The sequence below is a fragment of the Camelus ferus genome, chromosome 20 (assembly GCF_009834535.1).
Source record: "Camelus ferus isolate YT-003-E chromosome 20, BCGSAC_Cfer_1.0, whole genome shotgun sequence".
Classification (NCBI taxonomy): domain Eukaryota; kingdom Metazoa; phylum Chordata; class Mammalia; order Artiodactyla; family Camelidae; genus Camelus; species Camelus ferus.
In genome coordinates this window covers 27,661,513-27,680,038 of record NC_045715.1, presented here as the reverse complement: position 1 = coordinate 27,680,038, position 18,526 = coordinate 27,661,513, and the positions used below count along the sequence as shown (strand labels likewise).

At 45.0% G+C, this 18,526-nt stretch overlaps 2 protein-coding genes and 1 non-coding gene across 8 annotated transcripts; 2 read left to right on the top strand and 1 right to left on the bottom strand.

Annotated features, from left to right (window-relative positions):
- Window positions 1-184: 184 nt before the first annotated feature.
- OARD1 (O-acyl-ADP-ribose deacylase 1) lies at window positions 185-6,041 on the top strand. Of its 6 annotated transcripts, none has more exons than XM_032463027.1 (6): window positions 185-303; window positions 1,096-1,172; window positions 1,515-1,659; window positions 2,679-2,737; window positions 3,724-3,836; window positions 5,381-6,041. In XM_032463027.1, exons 2-6 carry the CDS (start codon window positions 1,134-1,136, stop codon window positions 5,481-5,483), a joined length of 459 nt encoding a protein of 152 aa, XP_032318918.1. In that variant the 5' UTR covers window positions 185-303; window positions 1,096-1,133; the 3' UTR covers window positions 5,484-6,041. The 6 variants fall into 6 exon arrangements, with proteins under 6 accessions (XP_032318918.1, XP_006190690.1, XP_006190691.1 ...); XM_006190628.3 differs by lacking the exon at window positions 185-303 and adding an exon at window positions 321-578; XM_006190629.3 differs by lacking the exon at window positions 185-303 and adding an exon at window positions 322-493.
- On the top strand, window positions 4,906-4,974 carry TRNAS-AGA. The gene has a single exon. It is a non-coding gene; the product is annotated as a tRNA-Ser (tRNA).
- A 1,717-nt stretch (window positions 6,042-7,758) lies between the features above and the next one.
- On the bottom strand, window positions 7,759-18,468 carry APOBEC2 (apolipoprotein B mRNA editing enzyme catalytic subunit 2). The gene is made up of 3 exons (XM_006190627.3): window positions 18,196-18,468; window positions 10,800-11,363; window positions 7,759-8,397 (listed from the first exon to the last, which is right to left on the bottom strand). The coding sequence occupies exons 1-2, from the start codon at window positions 18,324-18,326 to the stop codon at window positions 10,820-10,822; spliced, it is 675 nt and encodes a 224-aa protein (XP_006190689.1). The 5' UTR covers window positions 18,327-18,468; the 3' UTR covers window positions 7,759-8,397; window positions 10,800-10,819.
- Window positions 18,469-18,526: the final 58 nt, after the last annotated feature.

Genomic DNA, 18,526 nt, shown 5'->3' with positions numbered 1-18,526 from the left:
CCTGATTAGATTCCACCCCTGGTGAAGGAATACGCAGGCGCCTTCTAGACGCGCCAGGCCCTTTAGCTCAAATACCGCCCTGAACATAGTACTACGCAGGCGCCAACTAACTCTTTTGCCAACTGCCACCCCCGCCTCTATGCGGCCCCTGGAGACACACCCCTAAGGCTAACGCGCAAGCGCCGTTCTAGCCGACTCGCTGTCGGCTGTCTCGTTACGCATGCCCGGGCGGCGGCGGGATACTCTACGGAATTTACCGCCGGAAGTTCGGCGGCCATCACCAAAGAGTGCAGGCTTGGCTAGGTAGCTAGAGGGGCTCGTTTCCGCCCCGCTCCCGGGTGGTGGGCGGCCATCTTAGGTGTGTGCAATTAAGACCTGTGGCGGGATTGGCTCTGCATCTGGGCTCGTCCGCTGCTTCCCACCTACCAGAGCCCTTCCTTGCGGGGAGGGACCTCCTAACGGCCGACTCTTTTCCAGGTGAAGGGTAACCCCGGTATGTTGGGACTTTGAACGAGCCTCCCTGCTCCCTCCCATGGGACCCCGGGACAGGCCCTACGCCCTGGCTGATCCGCCCTAGGGTAGGAGACAGAATGGGAGGCCTCGCTAGACTTCTTCCCTTCCTCGCCCTCAAAAGATGGAGGTGAGCCTTCCTTGAAAGGCCGCCTTCCCTCTCCCCTGGCATTATACTCCCCCTGGCCCGTACACTCCCTGGTTGCGACTTAAGGGGACTGTGGCTAAGTCCCACCTTTTTGCTTGTGGGCCAAACCCAATGGGGAAACGCTTATAGAGAAAAGGAGACAGTCCTGAATCCGCCTTTCTCGGCGCGGGTAAGAGGAGGAGGCGTGTCTGAGGACCGCCTTTCTTCCGCTCTAGGAAAGCGCGAAATGCGAGCAGGACGCTGCCACCTCGGAACATAGAGGTTTTTTCTCTTTCTTTTTCTTGCCTCAGAAGAGTTTTGCATTACTTCCCAGAGTTTGAATGAACTCACATTCCGCAATGAACGGTGGGGGAAAAATTAGTAAATGGGTGGTCAGGGCAGTCCGAATGTAATATATTCAGGTTGCGTGCATTTTTCCTTCTTTCCCCTTCTCACAGCTGAAGAAACAGTTAAATTCTGGGAATAGCGACTCAGTATGGCCAGCAGTCCTAATGAAGATTCAGAAGGAAGCAGAGTGCGTAACAACTATTAACTTATTGGTGAACTGAAATTCAGAATAATTGAGGTCAAAAGCATAAACACTTTTTAATTAAACCAATAATTGAATTGTCTCCCCTCTCCCTGCTGATTTACTTCAGAAAGGCTAATACAATCCTAGCCAGAGACCATCCATCACTTTCTTTACATATGCTTTAATTTGCTTTAGATAACTTCTTAAATTAAATTCCAAGGATATGTCTTTAAATCAAGGAGGGGCTGGGGAGGGGTAGTGGTGGGGGGCACAGTAAAGGAAAAGAAATAGCTTAGTGTTTTTCTGTATCTAATAAAACATTTTCTTTACCTTTGCACATTTTAGATTACTTACGTGAAAGGAGACCTTTTTGCATGCCCCAAAACAGACTCTTTAGCCCACTGTATCAGTGAGGACTGTCGAATGGGCGCTGGGATAGCTGTCCTCTTCAAGAAGAAATTTGGAGGGGTGCAGGAACTGTTAAATCAGCGTGAGTTTTGAAAGCATTTTAATTCATCTGCTCTGGCTAGAGCATCTTTTGACCTCCTGTTATATTTAATTGTTAAATAAGATATGCATGTATAGAGAAGATTCCTCCCACCGAGTCCTTTTAACTATGCAGGTTGAGTTTTTCCTTTACAAAAATGGCCTCTAGTTTGCATCTTATCACACCAAACTTGAATTCTTGTAAAAGTTTTTAATTTCTTTTTCCTCTATCAGAAATCTTTCTTGATAATAAGACTCCACTTCTCTGAAACCTTTAATAACTCTGAAGTGCTTAGCAAAGTCCATAGGTATGAGCTTGGCATTCAAGATCCTCTTTTTACCCGTATTGTACTTACTCTTCAAAGTAGTTTAGAACCTCTTCTTCCTTACAGACCCCTCCCATGACTTTTACTAATGATTTTAAATTATAGATGTGTAGTAGAAGCACATGAGGAGCTTCTGAAACAGTTGCTCAGACTACAGTTCAGGCTTACTGAATCAGTCTCCACTGGTGATTCTGATCTCAGTCTTTAAAAAAGCAATTTCTTACTGCTTTGTATTGTATTTATTTGTGAAAATGACACTCCGTTTTGATTGAAAACTCTTTAACAGTTAAGAACTTTTTTATATGTCTATATTCCCCCTAATGCTTAACACATTAGGTCTTTGTATTTAAAAGATTATTATTGAATGAACACACGTTTGGCAAGTAAAAAATGCTGTACTTTCTAAAACATTTCAAGGCAATAAACATTAAAAATTTTTAAGTGAACAAGAGGGTATATTTGAAAATGCAGCAGACAAAAAATCGGGTGTGGGGAAAACATTGAGAAGACATTAAGAAAGCAGGAAGTTAAATATAGTATTTTGGGAAGACTGATCAGATAAAAGTGTTCCAAAATGAAAATTCTGGTTCTAAAGTAAACTCAGATCTATAGAGATTTTTTAAAAATCTAAGAATGGAGCTCAGTGTTTTGATTTTCTTTTTTTTCCTTTTCACTATTAAATAACTGTTTTTCTTAGAAAAGAAATCTGGAGAAGTGGCTGTTCTGAAGAGAGATGGGCGATATATATATTACTTGGTAAGATGGGGCCAATGCTTAATATGTTCTAAGGGTTGGTAAACAGATAGGCTGCATTACATTTGTGTCGATCCACTCCAGACAACCAAAGATGTTAAAAAGCTGACCTCGTGCCAACTCAGATCAATGGTGGTGGCTATTTGGTGCACTGGGTTGGAAAGGAGCAACAGGCTGCACCCCGGCTCCATAGGAAAGAGTACTGTGATATTCACCAAAGACTTGGGTTGTAAGACTTGCAAAAGTTAGGGACGCCTTCCATACTTTAATTACTTCCTAATCTTAGTGAGATAGAGACAATAAAGTCTCAAGAATGAGAGTTTTCCCTCTCATTCTTCCCTATCAAATGCATTGCCAAGTAATACTCAGTCCTTTCCTGCCTGCTGCCTCAATGTGGGATCCTTCCACTGTCCAAATGGTCTGCAGCCCCAGAAAGAGTGTGGCTTCTTGGTGATGGTGCTGGGTGACGTATAGCCCAACTCACTATAAGCCCACTGAGTGGGGATGTGTCCTAGCCTCTTTGAATGCTGTCTTTAAGGCTGCTGTGAATTCTGATCTTGTTTGAAATGCTACCAGTTTCTCCCTGTTCTTTTGTAGAGAAACCAAAAGCAAGCAGTTTCTAAATAAATAGACTTAACAGAAAATTTTTAGGAGCTATGGGTTCTTCCTTGTTACAGATATGCAGCTTATCCATTGGAAGTGACTTTTACCTACCTTGCTTAAAAACAAATGATGGGTGCACCTGCTAATCTCCTGGGTTTCTTGGGAAAAGGAAATATTATATGGCAGTGTCTGGGTTTCTCAGGCCCTATTCAATGGATTTCCCCTCCCATCACTGGAAGGGACAGTATGACATTTGCCTTCCCTGCTCTAGACTATTCTATAAAAATATGCTTATTTTAATTATCAGGATGTTGGGAGAATGTGATGACTTTTCTTTGGCTGTCATTTTGAACTAATAGAAGTTTGAATTAATTCCCTGTACTCAGATTACGAAGAAAAGGGCTTCACACAAGCCAACTTATGAAAACTTACAGAAGAGTTTAGAAGCCATGAAGTCCCACTGTCTGAAGAATGGAGTCACCGACCTCTCTATGCCCAGGCAAGGAAATCCAGGGCCCTAAATGAAGACTTATTGATGAGATTTACTTTCTTACCCAAAAGCAAATGACTTAAAAGCTTAACTTAACCCAAAATACTGACTTAAGGGTAGACAGATTTCAAAACATTAAGAAATTCTAAGTAAACCAGTTGTCAGATCTTAGGCCAGGGCATTCGTATTTTTTAGCTTGGGTTGAATCAATCAGGATGACTAAAACAGTCCTGCCTCAGCTTACTTAGTAGTGGGGAACCATAATTCAGTCCCATTTGTTGAATTCTGGGCATCCTCTGCCTGAAGCTTAGCGTCTATTCTTGAAGCAATGAAAGTTAAAGAACTAAGACTGAACAATTGTGATTTCCCTCTGGGCCATTTCAGGTGTTCCAAACCTGTTAATTCTGTGTGAAGGAAATTGTTACCACTGTGTTTTATACTGCATGCTTGTTTGTGTTCAGCGTGGATAGTAGCCAGAGAATATCACCCTGATATAACATCTTAGATCCTTCCTAGATATTAGGAATTTAAGGGACTGATGTTGGGGGTTCAGTCTCCCTTTTGTTTCCTTTTTCAGGAAGTAGGCTTTGAGGTCCCTTCTCTTCCTGTCAGACTAGTTTTGAGTCAGTGCTGACCATGTATGCAGGTTTATTCCAAGCCCCAAGTTACTTATGAATGTGGCTATAGGGTTCCTCATCTTACCTGGGTCTTTAATACATTCATGGCTTGTGTACCAGAAACTGTTTTTTTGTGGGTTTTTTAATCACAGTTTTTTCAGGGGCTTCCCACATTATACAAAATTAGCAATTTTAAGCCTCTCTATTTTCCCTAGGAATATTAAGGATCAATAAAGTAACATCTTGGAAGAAAGGTGCCAGGTAGTAGGAGTTTTGTGGGCTGACTGAGGTTTCTCACCAGGGTGTTGCAGAGATCTAAATTACAATCAGCTTGGCATTTCCCAACATTCCATCTTGACTTCCTGTTTGCAAAGACCCTGTCCTTTGTCATTCTCCTTTTTATCTTCCTTAACGTTTCATTATCATAAGTGTATTTTTTAAATACCAACTTTTGAGGGGAGGGATATAGCTCAGTGGTAGAGTGCATGCTTAGAATGCATGAGATCCTGGGTTCAATCTCCAGTACTCCATTAAAAAAAAATTTATTAAAAAAAATTTTTTTCCCATCATCCACCCACAGCTAGTTTTCATCAGTAGAAATAGAAGGATGGTGAGTTGTTCCATGTCACTTCATGGCAGAGTTATAGCATTTCTGAATGTAGCCTGAAATAATTGGGAAGTGGCACTTAATTAGGCAAAAAAGAAGTGACAGCTATTGGGTGTCAGAGCTGTCTAGGAAGCAGCCTTAGGTGTCTCACAATAGGAATTAACTTCCAAACTCCCACCATGGCTGTCTGTAGGTATGAGATGAGATAATTTGTCCTTAAGCTTTGGGTGGATGCAGCCTAAAGGAAGAGGGAAGAAGTGATATCTAGAAGGATCCTAGATACCTAGATACCTTCATCACAACCAGTGGGGATGTTTTGTCTTTTTCAGGATTGGATGTGGACTTGATCGTCTGCAATGGGAACATGTATCTGCGATGATTGAGGAGGTGTTTGAGGCAACAGACATCAAGATTACTGTGTACACACTCTGAACAGATAAGCATGTTGGATGTGTCCACATTCTGTGTCATCTGTGTGGGGCCATACGACTGAGCCAACTGTCCTTAAAATGGTTAGAGGAAAGTTTCATGGGAAGTAGTCTATGTCACAGGCCAGACTTGGGTTGATTCCCATGATTGGACTGGGACTCTGGAGGAGGGGTTTCTTGGGAAATGTTGCTGGTAATTTTTTTTTTCAGTAAGGTAAGTAGAAGATGGCCTGATATTAGGTGGGGAAACCAAATGTTGGGCCTATGACCCCTGTCTTGCTCTGGATGCTACTTGATTTGTTTGGCTTGCCACTAGGTGGCAGCATTGCTTCTACTTCTCTACTGTTAAGAGAACTTTAAGGAAGGATGAACATTCCAGTTAATTTTGCATCTTATGTCATTTGTGCACTTACTTGGTATTATCCTTATGTCATCATATTCATCCTAGGAGAGAATTGTTGGTTTGGTTTTGTTTAAATTACAGAAAGTTTTATGTTGTTAGTGAGGAATTTGTGGTGTTAAGAATGGAAAAATAAATACCTTTTAAGGGGGTGTCCAGTGAGGTTCTGTGCACATGTCTGTGTTGTTCTGAATTTGGGTAATGGAGGATTCACTTGTAACTTAATTTGGAGGAATCAGATAGAGGGTCCAGTAGGAAGAAAAGCAAGATGAGAAATAAGAAATCAGAATGGGCAAGAACTGTGGGTCAGCATACTGGAAAGGTAGGTTTTTAGAATCTCCTCGTGGTGAACTCTTGCTCTCTTCTGTCCACTACAGTAGTTTCTGTGATTGAACCTCTCTGAATTCAGTCATGAAACCAATGAAATATATAATACATGTTAAATACCTGGCAAAGTTCCTAGTGTAGAGTAATGACTCAGTAAATCAGTGGTACTCAACAAAATCCATTTGAATCTTCTTAAAAAAATAAAGGTCCACTTCGTCCAAAAAGAATTCTAAACTGGTAGTGGGGGTGGAGGGGGAGAGAGTGTCCAGGTTTCTTTGTGTTTTTAAGCTCCAGAGGATTCTGATGTGTAGCCAGCTGGGATCAGAAACAGTAACTATTAGTCCCCTTTTCTGAGCTAGGAGAGCAGTGCTTTGTCCACTCTTGATTTCATGGTGGAAGAATAAAGTTCATGGATTCAGCCAGTGGTTCAGTATCAGAGGTATGGGGGAAATGAGTGGAGTATTTTTTTTCCCCTTACTGAGGTGGTAAGAGTTCAAACAGCCAGACCTATTGATTTTTCTCCCTAGAGTGGATTCTGGGTCTGTCATAGGACTTGCTGCTTCCCCAAGTGTAAAAGAACTGGATTTGAAAAAAAGGGGGGGGGGGCTTATTGAAACACTAGGAAAGCACTGGTTAATTACAATCTTTGTACTTTAGACTTGTGTTCTTATCACATTTCAGCCTGATACGAGGCAGCAGTTTCAAAAAGTATTTCACTTCTTTTGTATCTCTATGTGTAACAGATGAGTTCTCCACACGGTTGGGGTAGGGGCAGTGCAAGGGGCAAGTTCACTGTCAAACTTTTAAGACAGGCTTTTCTTCCATCTTTGTTTCTGTCCACATACACACAGTAAAATTGAAGGGGAAAAAAAGAGAGAGAATATCTACACAGAACTGGAAATGAGAGTGGGGTGATAAGAAATTTAAAGTATCTTGCGTAACAATGCAAGTAACTCTTAACACTGGGTCAAAACATTGGCTTTCTAGGCTGCCTCCACATTTAACGGGTTTCAGGTTAATTTTTTTCATGGAGTGTGAGCCTCACTCATGTTTCTTTTTTGTGGTTTTGTGGAGGTGTGGGTGTAAGTGGAATTCAGCAGGGATCTGATAAAGTGCTTTGTCACTTGCAGCTAGTCTTGGGGTCAAATTCCGATGACTTATCGCACTTGAAGCCTGGGGAAAGGAGACATGGCCTGATAATAAGAATGAACACATTATTCCTGGAAACTAGTTAGAGTTTGGCAAACACCCAGAAATTCTCATGTGAAATTCTGTTTAACATAGGACTCAAACAAACCTTTTAGGAAATGAGACTTTTGGCATCAGTCTGCCATCATCATCAAGAACCACATGCTGACTAATCTTAACTGTATCCGAACATTGAAACCCTCCTACTTCTCACCCTGTCTTCTTTAATCCAGAGGCTAACTGCTTATGAATTGGCATTTAGGATGTTTATCTACCTTATAAACAGATTTTCTGTGCCTTTTGTTTCATTCTCTGCTGTATTCCTGGTCTTCAGAGGAGGGAAAAGACACTCATTTACAAGTAATCACAGAAGAAAATATTTTATGAGAGTCAAGACCAATGTGTGAAGTCCGCGTGGGAGAGTTCGTATTCCCTGTGTTGCCTAGCCAAGTCCTTGTTTAAGCCTCCCTCCCAGTTTATAGAATGTCATGGCTTGGTTCAGAGCCTCGGACATCCCTATTTCTGGGACTTGCTCACTGTCCATAGTAACTTCTAAACGTCCAAGTTCTTTAAAAAACCTGGTCACAGAAAGACCACACCACCTCTTTTATTAATGTTGCTGTTTTTCTTTCTTAAAAAAAACTCAACAAAATGCATTTCTGGACATATTTCAAAGATCTGTGCAGACCTGGGGTCTCAGGCCCTTTGCTGTAAGCAGCCCAACTGAGGGACTAATGAGGACCTTCAACCCACAGATGCCTGGTGCCCATATATGGTTGTCACTTCTCTCCTTGCAGCTCACTTTCCTCTTTCCCAAGAACAGCCTTAGAGGGAGAGGCACGGCTTAAATGATTAACAGCAAAAGTGTATTTTGAGTCCTTGGAGGGCCTTGTGCAGTAGGATTGATTGTCGAATGTTGTCCAGCTCCAAGTGGTGTTAGGAAGTCAGGCATGTCCCAGATGGCCATACGTGTCACTGCTCTCTCTTGGTGGCAGCAGGCAGCCTTAGTGAAAAAACAAAAAGCATGTTACTGAGAGCCCTGCTGGCCCCAAACAATGAGGAGTTTTCTCTTTGAGCAAGGGTTTCTGTGTGCCTTCCCCAACAAGTGCCTGAATTTCTCCTCCACAGTCTCCTGTGATTTCTGGTTTATTCAGGATTGAGTTTGGTTTATTCATCTTTTGGTGTGCTTCACACAAAGAAAGCTCCAGAAGAGATCTACTTTCACTCGGTTCTCTTGAGTTAAATATATGGTTAAATCCTCTTCTGTCGTTTTTTAAAAAGATAGAATAAATATGAGACAAATTATCTTTAACAAATGTCCGTTTCTTAGGAGTATTTTAATTAAGCAGAGTTCTTTGGGGCTTTTAGATTACAACTTGATTTCATGCCTTTTTTTTTTAAGCTTTGTACGTTTTTAACCTTTCCCTTCAGGATCACGAGGTACTCAAGTAGAATACAGGGAAGCATGTTAATGGGTCCAGATAATACGGTTATGTATGCTAATGGAAGGAGGCTTACAATGTGGAACATGTACAATAATGTTTTATTTAAAAATAATTTGACTTAGGAATGGACTTTTCCCTCAGACTGATTTATCTATTTTACTTCTGTTTAGATTAGCGTAATATACAATCTCAATTATCCAAAATTAAAAGCTCTTTTAATCCCCCTTTAAATGCTTAATTTTTATAGCCGATTTAGCTATTTAATTATTTGACTTAATGGAAAACACACACACATCTCTGAAGTCTTGCCAGTTTGGCAGCTGGAAGAAGTGGCCCGTGACTCTGAAAGTCTTCTTTCAGAGTTCTGAATGTTTAAGAAGGAAGTATATCCGTTAAAATTAAGCTATCATTCTGCAGAATCTATGTAGGGTGTCTCATTACAGTGATAGTCCCTACACTAATAAAATCTTTAAGGAATTTAAAAGTTAATTTTGTGTTTTCAGAGGTCACCCCTAGAAATCTGTTTTTATTAATACTCACCACCACTCAGAGTGGTGTCTCATTTTATGTGAGCAAAGTACTAAGTGGCATTATCCAACCATAGTCTCACTGATTTCAGTTCCTGGGTCCTGCTTTTTGTAGGAAATGGCTGAAAATTGTGTCTTCATGGGTTGGCGAGTGCTCAGCTGGATAATTACCAGGCACCCTGTGTGCATATCTATCAGCAAACACCTGCCAACATCAAGCTCTGGAACATTGATATTTCCAGAACATGTCCATGAAGTGACATCATTTCTTTAGAGTATTAAGAGTGAAAGACACCAAAAAAATTTTTTTTGCATCTTCATGGAAGCATGCTGCTTTCATGTTTTATTAATATGCGAGTTGTTCCAGAATGAAAGTTGCATAAGAGGTGAAGACCCTTTCTCTGTACAGGAAAATTTTGATCAGTAACTCAGGTCTTGTAAAGGGACTTAGTCATAGCAGTTCTGTGGGAGCAAACTAGATCAGACCAACTTCAAAAGGAGATAGTAAAGGATCCTTCACCCTCTTTCCTGAGAGTAGTCGGCCCGTTTCTCTGACAGTCTGATTTACCCTCAGCAAGAGGCCAAATTGGCCTTAATTGTGTCCTAATTTGCTTAAACAGTTCATCTTTACTTCCAGTTCTCCTATCCCATCTTCTGTCTCTAAGAGGCTACTTCTGAGCTGCTGCCTAATTTGCAGACATCTTTTTATCCCTTTAAACATTCCTTTGTAGAAGAACTAGTTACTGTGTTATCTCCATTCCTGCATTCAGCATTTTTCTCCGAGTTCTGCTGAGGTCTTCTTAACTTAAGAGAAGTGTTCTTGCATTGTACATTCACACAGGAATTATTGGTCTCCCTCAAAGTGGAACTATTTGCTTGAAAACATGAAAGCTTCTTTGGTCCCCCAAAAGTTGATTACAGATCCATTTGGGGACTTTGGAAAGTATGAAAAATAAAAAAAGAAAATACCCCTGAAGGAATGAAAAATTGCATTAGAGAAAAATGGAATGGTAAGGTTGCAAATGGGGGTAGGGAAGACATCTAGAAGGTGTATATGGACATGGGGACATGCTTAGGGGGTTGAAATATCTTCTCTGCTGTTGAATAACAGGTCCTTGCACCATCTAAATCTCATTACAGAAGTCATTCTACCTCATCAAAGCTTCTGGGTTGTTGTCACCCTTGAGCATTCCAAGTGATGGTTCGATACAAAAGTCAGTTTGATAGAAAAGGGTAGGAGAGAAAAGGATTTAGGGAGAGGAATTTAGAGGAAAGAGAAAAGAAGGCAGGATATTCTAAAAATGTTTTTGCACCTAACCAAAAGCAGAGAAATGAAATTCTTTCAAAGGAAAATCAAACAAACCACTCACACTGCCTGACCTCAAGCTTTAACCCAGGTTAACAGTGAAAAGAGTGATGGTGTCATGACTCACGTGAGGCTGAGCCCAGTCGCCTACTTCAGGATGTCCGCCAGTTTCTCCTCGTAGTACAGGAAGTTCTCCTGAATGTCCTCCCAGGGCTCAAAGGCCTTGGATTCGCCCTCTTCTTGCTCCACAAAATTCTGCCAGACGTACTCGAAGTCCTGGGGCTTCATGATGCGCAGCTTGCAGCCTGCCTCCTTCAGCTTCCTCAGAGCCGCCTGGATCTCGGGCTCCTCCCACATGAAGAGCCGCCCCACCAGGATGAGCAGGCGCAGGTTCTTGGTCTTGTTGAGGGTTTTGATGATGCGGTCAGCGCAGGCCGCGCAGGGGCTGGAGGACACGTACCAGGTGACGATGTACCGCAGTGCGGGGTCGAAGGTTGGCATGATGGTGTTGAAGAAGGCTTCCTCCGCGTGGGCCGCGGCGTGCTCGTCCTCTAGGTATCCCCGTGTTGCCTGCACTTGGCCTCCCTTGCTCTGCGCTTCCACCACGTAGCAGAGGAAGGTCTTGTTCCGCCCGGAGCTGTACTCCACATTCCGGAACTGAAACTTAAAGAAATTGACTGGCAGCCGCTCCCTGTGGGTCAGGGAGACAAAGGCACAGGGAAGGAGAGAGAACGATGAATTCTTGCTCTAGGACTAGCCTAGTGTAGGTAGCTCTCCAAAATCAGTACCTTGGAGACACATTCACTCTTACTATTAAGACAGGCCTTGCCTACACTAACAGCAGTGACAGAAAGGCACAAAAGAATCCAAAAGTGTTTGTCTAAAGGAGAAGAGAGAATTTGGGGTGAGGTGTGCACCCTGGACACCCTATTAGGATGGGTCCCCGAACACTCCGCCATCATTCCCAGCACACAGCACACTCCCACATTTCTGAATCAGTGACTCTTTACTCTGGCTGTACATTAGAATCCCCTTGAGGACTCTACAAATGTCCGTGCCAGGGCCCCACACCAAACCAGTGAAATCAGAACATCTGAAGGGGGCCAGGCATCAGCATTTTAAAACTCGCCACATGATTCTAGTATGTGGCCAGGTGTGAGAAGCGGTGTTCAAATAGTGATTGTGCAAAGCGGCAAATGTGAAAATGCTCAAGACAGAGCAAGACAAAGATGTTGCAGAAGGTTTCATGCTTTCATTTCTCCTGCTCGTCACTCATGTATACTGCTTCTTAGGCATGGGATGGCCTAAACCTTGCAGTCCCAGGCTCTCCTGATGACTTTCTCAGGTCTGTCTTTTCCCTCAGGTGAAAGGGTTGTCACATAAGTGACCAAGAATGTTTATCTTTGAGGCCAGACTACCTAAGGATACCTTCAAAGGAGTTAGCGTGTGTATAGTACTGAGTCGTTTCAAAATCATAAAAGACTTGGCCTCTCTTCTCCAGACACTTATTACCTAGCAGCTACATTCTGGCTGGACAGAGAAGATGTAAATAAGACAGCTGAGAACAGTTGTAGACTACTAAAAATAAAGATGTAGAGTGCAGGACACATGATGGAGGCTCTTGAAAGTTTAGCCTTGATTCAGGAGGCAGTAGAGAATTGTTACAGGTTCCTGAGTAAAGAAGGGTATAATGAAGGTCCACGGCAGAGTGCTGTGATGGCTTTAGGCAGACAGAGTGAAGCTGGGGAAAGCCTGAAATTTAGGCTTTTCCCTTGGTGTCCTAGGACACCAGACTTGGTAATGAATATATCCAGTGGCTTTAAGGGGAGATGGACGATTAGGAAATGAAAGCAGTAGAAAAAGGCCAGGTGTTTTGAAAAATTTAGTAGTAATAAGAAGGTGAGAAAAAAGGAGAGAGGCTAGAGAGAGCATCAGAGCTGAACACTGTTTTTCTCCTTATGAGTATGTGCTTGTTTTTCTAAAATAAGGAAGATTTGTGCCAAGTTTCAAGGCCAAAGAGAATGAAGAGGCTATGACGGGAGAGATTGAAAAGGTCAGAAGGAGAGGCTGAATGTTTTCTTTTAAAAATGTAATCATCCCTGTGGTTGCCCCAGAAGGTGCCCTATGGTAACCAGTAACTGTGCTCTTGCTTCCTTACACCCCTTCCCTTCCCCCGGGGAGGTCACCCAACTCTTTGGGCTGCAGGGGGATCCCTGGTATCCCAGGGCCTTGGCTTCTTAGGGATAAGCAGCAGGTGCCAAAGCGCTGAGTAAACTTGAGCTGTTTCCCTGCAGTCCTCCCCTCCCCCATCACCAGATTTTCCTCTACCCAGGTTCCTGTGTCCCTTGCTGTCAGATTAAGGTTCCACTGTGGAGATGGATGTGTTTGGGGACCCAGCCCTGGGATTCCTTCAGGGACTATATTTAGCTCTCTAAGTCCCTCTGTCCCTGGTTGGATGTGTTTATTGTTTACTTAACATTTGGGGAGAATGGCTGGCCTGATGAGTACCCTCTCCTATTTTGATCCCTGCAGGGAATTCACACTGAGCTCTCTCCACTTAAACTCACCTCACCAGACCACTTGAGAGCTCTGGCCAGTTGCTAAATGATATCTTTACTTCCTGGACTGTTTTTTTTCCCCCACTATGGAGACACACAGAGCTTATTTACCCTTCTTGCTGAAAGCCTTTTTTGCTCTTCAAGGCCTTTTGCCAGACCACGCCCCTCCTTGGGCGTGCTCAGAGGCTGAGCTTGCTTGGCTTTGCGGTGGGATCCTTGGTCTTCTAGGAGCATAAAGGTTGAATGAGGCCCTCTGGGGCTCCCACAGACTGAAACAGCCAGGCCCTGGAGGGGCACCAGGAGAACAGGGGTGGTAGAGGTCTGAAATTTCTCCGGAGAGCTAGACAGCGTGGCCATCTTAGGTGATATTGTAGAATCACAAAATATGTCAACGCTATTATGCCCACTAGTGGAAGGAAGGAAATAGTGACAGTGATCTTGTAGATAATCACAAACATATTTTATTTTTCTGGTGGCATGGTATGCCTGAGTACTATGGTTACTTACAGCCCTTTACACTCAACCCCAGAAGATATTTTACTGCTAAAGTGGTGTGTGGGTGTGTGTTGGAGTGGTGGGTAGGAGAGAGATGCTGTTGGTAGTCTTCATCTGGACTCAGTCACCTCTTCAGGCACAGAAACCACCAGCATGATTCCTACCCGCTCCCAAGCACCTCTTTAAGCACCACTTCCTCATACTTTCTGCAAACATTCACACTTCATCTGCTTAGACCCAGGTTTCTGGGCATTGCAGTTCTCTAGGCAGGAAACCGAGAGTCCTCATGGTGGGGACGATGGCCAGCTTGATGGAGAAAGGATGTGAGTTGATGTAATCTATATATTTTTCTCACTTTCACGTTGAAAAGCATTTGCATTTCTTAAGCATAAATCTAGACAGTGAAAGGAAGCAACGTGGAGGGCAGTGAAAACTACTTGGAGATTAAACATTTGCTACAAAATAATCCATAGAGTGGAAAATCTACTCACAGGTAATTGAGTGTTGACTTGTTTCCGCTTTGCTCACTGAGACCTTTTGTGACCTGCTCGAAAGGGGCAGAATTGCCAGTTTCGGTTTCCTTTTCCGTTTGTCAGACTACTTTTCAAAGTGGATGCTGAGGAGTGGGCATAGAAGGAGTGGAGAGAAGCAGAGAGTTCTAACAGCCTGACTTGCTAGAGCTAAGGAGGGTTTTGATGGGCTACTGGCTCCTGATTGGCGGTTCTGGATGCGATTCTGCCTGTGGCAAGCCCCGAGGCCACCCTGTTTCCCTGGGAATTACCATCTGTGCATGTGAGATTTGACCTTCCCCCAACCCTCAGTGGAGGCCAGGGTGGCCAGAGTCAGTGGCACAAACCTTCTCAGCACCCTTGAATCTAGTGAGCATTAAGAATGGTGTCAGAGGCCCCTCACTCCTTGCGCAGCCCTTCCTCTCTGAACCCTCACTGTTCCTCACGTGGGTGGAGTAAACTACTGGTGGCTAAAGAAGTGGTTGAAAGGAGAGTCACTGCCTGTGCGATTCATCTCTGTTCCAGAATAACCCCTTTGATAGCAGGTTCAGCTTTATGTAAAATCACACACAACATAACTAGAGAGAAAGACACAGCAAGGGGTGCTGCCAGGCAGAGCTGCAGTCACTCATCACTGGGATGGAGAGATGGAGAGATGGAGAGATAGCCTCTTCCGGTGCTCCAGAGCTTCCCTAAAGCATGCTGAGTTCAGAGGCAGGTGCGAACCAGTGGAATTCTCCTCTAAGCCTAGCGCTGCCGGATCTTCATATATCCTGAACTTCTCTCCTCGAGAAGCCCTCCCCCAATTAATTCCTTCTTCAAGTGCCTGGCAGAGAGCCTACCACACACTAGGTTCTCAATTAGTTGTTCACTTATTTATTCAACAAATATTTGTTTAGTATCAGTTAAGAGCTGGGTACTATTCTTGGTGCTGTTCTCCAGGGAGAAAGCAGCTAAAAGGCAGAGTCCCTGTCCTCATGGAGGTTAAATACTTGTGGGGGGAACAGGCAGCAAATAAATGACTCCTATTCAGAAAATATTTGTTGCATATGACAAGACTTCTCTTTATGGTTTTTTTCGATGCAGCCTAGTGATTTGGATCGGACAGTCTTGGCGTTCACACCCTACTCCATCTGCTAGCTCTGGGCAAATTATTACTCCCTCTGAGGCTTGGTTTCCTCATCGGAAAGATAGGTTGAGTAATCCAACCTCTCAGATTTTGAACAATGGTTGACACTTGAGAAATTAAACCTAGAACTGATGGGTGATGCCTTCTCTGGACCCCGAATCTTACCCCTCAAGCACTCCTAAACCTGATCCCTCCTCTGCTCTCCCGTTCATGTTCAGAGGGTTCTCTCTTTCAGTGGTGTGCTGGTTTAACACCCAGCTTGCTGAAAGGAAGGAAGGAAGGAAGAGAGAGAGAGAGAGAGAGAGAAAGAAAAAAAGGAAGGAAGAAAGGAAAGGAAGGAAGAAGGAAGGAAAAAGAAAGAAAGAAAGGAAGGAAGGAAAGAAAGAACCCTGATTTCTAACGTTTGCTGATTTCTGTAAACACCCCCATTGTGGAGATTTCAAGAAAGCAGCATAAAGTCACTGAACACAGTTGGTAAGAAATGCACCCAAACAACTCAGCCAACTTGAGCGGGCCTGGGCACACCACAGTTATAGACCTTTCTCGAGCAATTTCCACCCCATTATTTTTAGTGTTCTGAGGTCTGCTTTCTATCCCGACTGCCCTGTTCAAACCAGAATCACAACAAGCAGACATCTCTCTCCTTATTCCTCACCTAAGACTGTTTCCTGAAAAGCCACCTGCTGTTCTAGTTTGGGGCCAGAATCGTAGGGGCAGTGTTGCTAGACCCACCCCTGTGGGAGTCCTGGCTCTGCTGGCTCTTTTGACACCAGGGCACCTGGAGAGTGAAGGAGAGGGATGGGGTTCCCTCATCCTGCCCCGGCACAGACACAGCCGCACCTCTGCGCTATTTTAAGCAGTCTGTTTACCCGGAGGGGCCCAGGAGACCAGTCTCCACAGCTGTTGCCTGTGGCCGGGAAGCACTCAGGGCCCCACTTCCCTCTTGAACTGTTCTCAGAGCACTGGCAAGTGGCCCCACTTCTGCCTCTTTTTCTGAGCCTTGGGTCAGGGAAGCCACTGAGCCTCACAACTTTGCAGATGGAGACAGGCGGAGCTCTGTCTCAGAAATCGGGGACCCAGCATGAGTAAGAGACAAGTGGTAAGGACGCTTGGCTAGAGTCAGAAGACCTGCCACTTACTGGTTCTGTGCTCTTGGACCAGTCACTCCATTTCCCTGACTCTCAGTTCCCCATCTGTGGAGTGGGGATGATAGGGCACCCCTCCTCGCCTTGTGCAGTGGCTTGAAGGAGCTCAGGCATGTGAGTGTGCCGGGACTATAAAGCCCCAGACAAGTGGAAGTGACATCAGGGGATTTAATCTTTCAAAACCCACCACCCTGAGACCACAAAGCATGTTCAACTCAACAGACATACTCTTAATTCTGTTCTGGACTTACCCCACCCCTGTGCTGGGAAGATCACAGCACTGCGCAGAGTGGGTGTGCATGTGCCTGTGTGTGTGCGACCAAGGGCAGCAGGGACCAGCATGCTTAGCTCTTAGGAAAAGGATCTCCTTCTATAGAGAGGAGGACATTGGAATCAAGGACTCTCCTGGCCTGGTGGCCCTAGGCCCTCCCTGCGTCTAAATTAATCTGTGTCCCATTGGTCCCTTAATCCTGGGATGAGGGTGACATTACTTGGTTGGGCATGGGCGAATGCAAGTTCAAGGGCTCTTCCCTGAACTCTTGACTCAGGAACTAAGATGCCTTTCCCTCAGGTTCTCTTAGAAACCGGAACATATCTGAGCTGGAAGGGATCTTCGGGATCAACTAGTGTAACTTCCTCATGTTACGAATGAAAAACTGCAGCCAGGGCTAGAAATTCACTTTCCCAGCTTCAAACAGCAAGTCCAAATTGCCTCCCAGGCCTCCTTCTGCCCCTTGAAGGCATCATGCCCCTGTTCTTCCTGAAATTTCTCTTAGTGTAGCCCCTCTTCTGCCTGTGGGCATTGCTGGAGACTCCCAGGAAGGAATCCTCAGGCCCCACATATTCCCTTCTTGTTCTTTGTTTAGGAACTTACCCGAATCTTCTGCTAAAGGGACAGAGAGGGAAAAGGAAAAAGACAGCTTTTTTTCCTTCCTGGAAATGGCCTGATCTGGACAAGACAAGGGGACCCTCTGTGCAGCCCCCGTTTGGAGCCTCGAGACTCTTTGCTCTGGGTCCTGATTCCTCCGGGTTGTGGCTGAGGGCTTTGGAACTCCTCTGCCTGGGAGCTGTGGGGCCTAGCCTGTGCTACCCGGCCTGTAATGTCTCTGCTTCCCTGGGGGCAGGTGTGCATAGTCCCTGGGGAGACTTAGAAAAGATTCAGCAAGGGAGAAAACCTCTTCTCACCCTGGCTTGGGAAAGGATGAATCTATCTTTCCTGTCTTAGGATCTTCTACTCCAGAGAGAAGCTCTAAAGAAAGAGAAACATACAGGTAGAGGAGAGGCCCACTCAGAAGCAGAGAGAGAAGCTGAGGGAAGAGGTACTTTGGGGCCACACTGACACGTGCCAGTGGCATCCGGTGTTCTGACCAAATTCCCTGGAACTATACAACATCTACTCAGAGAGGCAGCTGATGGACGCCCCCAAACCATGAAACCTCAGGGGTGATTTCCTTCTCTGGGCCCTCACCTCCGCGGAGCTCCTCCTACTTCCCCTGTTAGAGGGTCCAAGGTGTCACTTAGAAGCAAGAGAGTTTGCTGCTGGGTCCCCTGCAGCCCCCGCTGCGCACTCTCACACTGCAGGACATGGAGACCCTGACCCCTCCGATTATCGTCCTCGGTGCCCCCAACCTGTCCCCAGCCGGTGCTCTTCTAGGGAGGAGAAGCCCAGCCCACACCGGGCTCTCACCCTGTGACGATCTCAAAGGGCGGCAGCTCAATCAGCTCCTTCAGCTTCTCGGGGTCCTCCAGGTTCTCCAGATCCTCACCATTCTGGGAGGCAGGCGCCGCGGCCGCAGCGGCCTCTTCTTTCTGGGCCATGGAGGGGCTGTGGCTCAGGAGTTGCTGAGAGGAAGGGAGGCGGCGGTCTGGGCCAAGGTCTGGCAGCAGAGTCCCAAGCAGCTGTCAGCAGCTAAGTCTGCCTGGAGGGTGACAGGAAGAGGACAGGGCAGGCAGGCGGAGTGCGCTTACCCCCTGGGCCGCAGGCTTTATAAGCAGAGGCCCCTCCCCCAGGCCCTCTC

Coding starts and splice junctions, on each gene's coding strand:
- OARD1 (XM_032463027.1), top strand. CDS start 1,134: ATGGCCAGCAGTCCTAATGAAGATTCAGAAGGAAGCAGA. Junction 1,173..1,514: donor AAGATTCAGAAGGAAGCAGA/GTGCGTAACAAC, acceptor TGCACATTTTAG/ATTACTTACGTGAAAGGAGA. Junction 3,837..5,380: donor ACCGACCTCTCTATGCCCAG/GCAAGGAAATCC, acceptor TGTCTTTTTCAG/GATTGGATGTGGACTTGATC.
- APOBEC2 (XM_006190627.3), bottom strand. CDS start 18,326: ATGGCCCAGAAAGAAGAGGCCGCTGCGGCCGCGGCGCCTGCCTCCCAG. Junction 11,364..18,195: donor CCCTTTGAGATCGTCACAGG/GTGAGAGCCCGG, acceptor CCTGACCCACAG/GGAGCGGCTGCCAGTCAATT.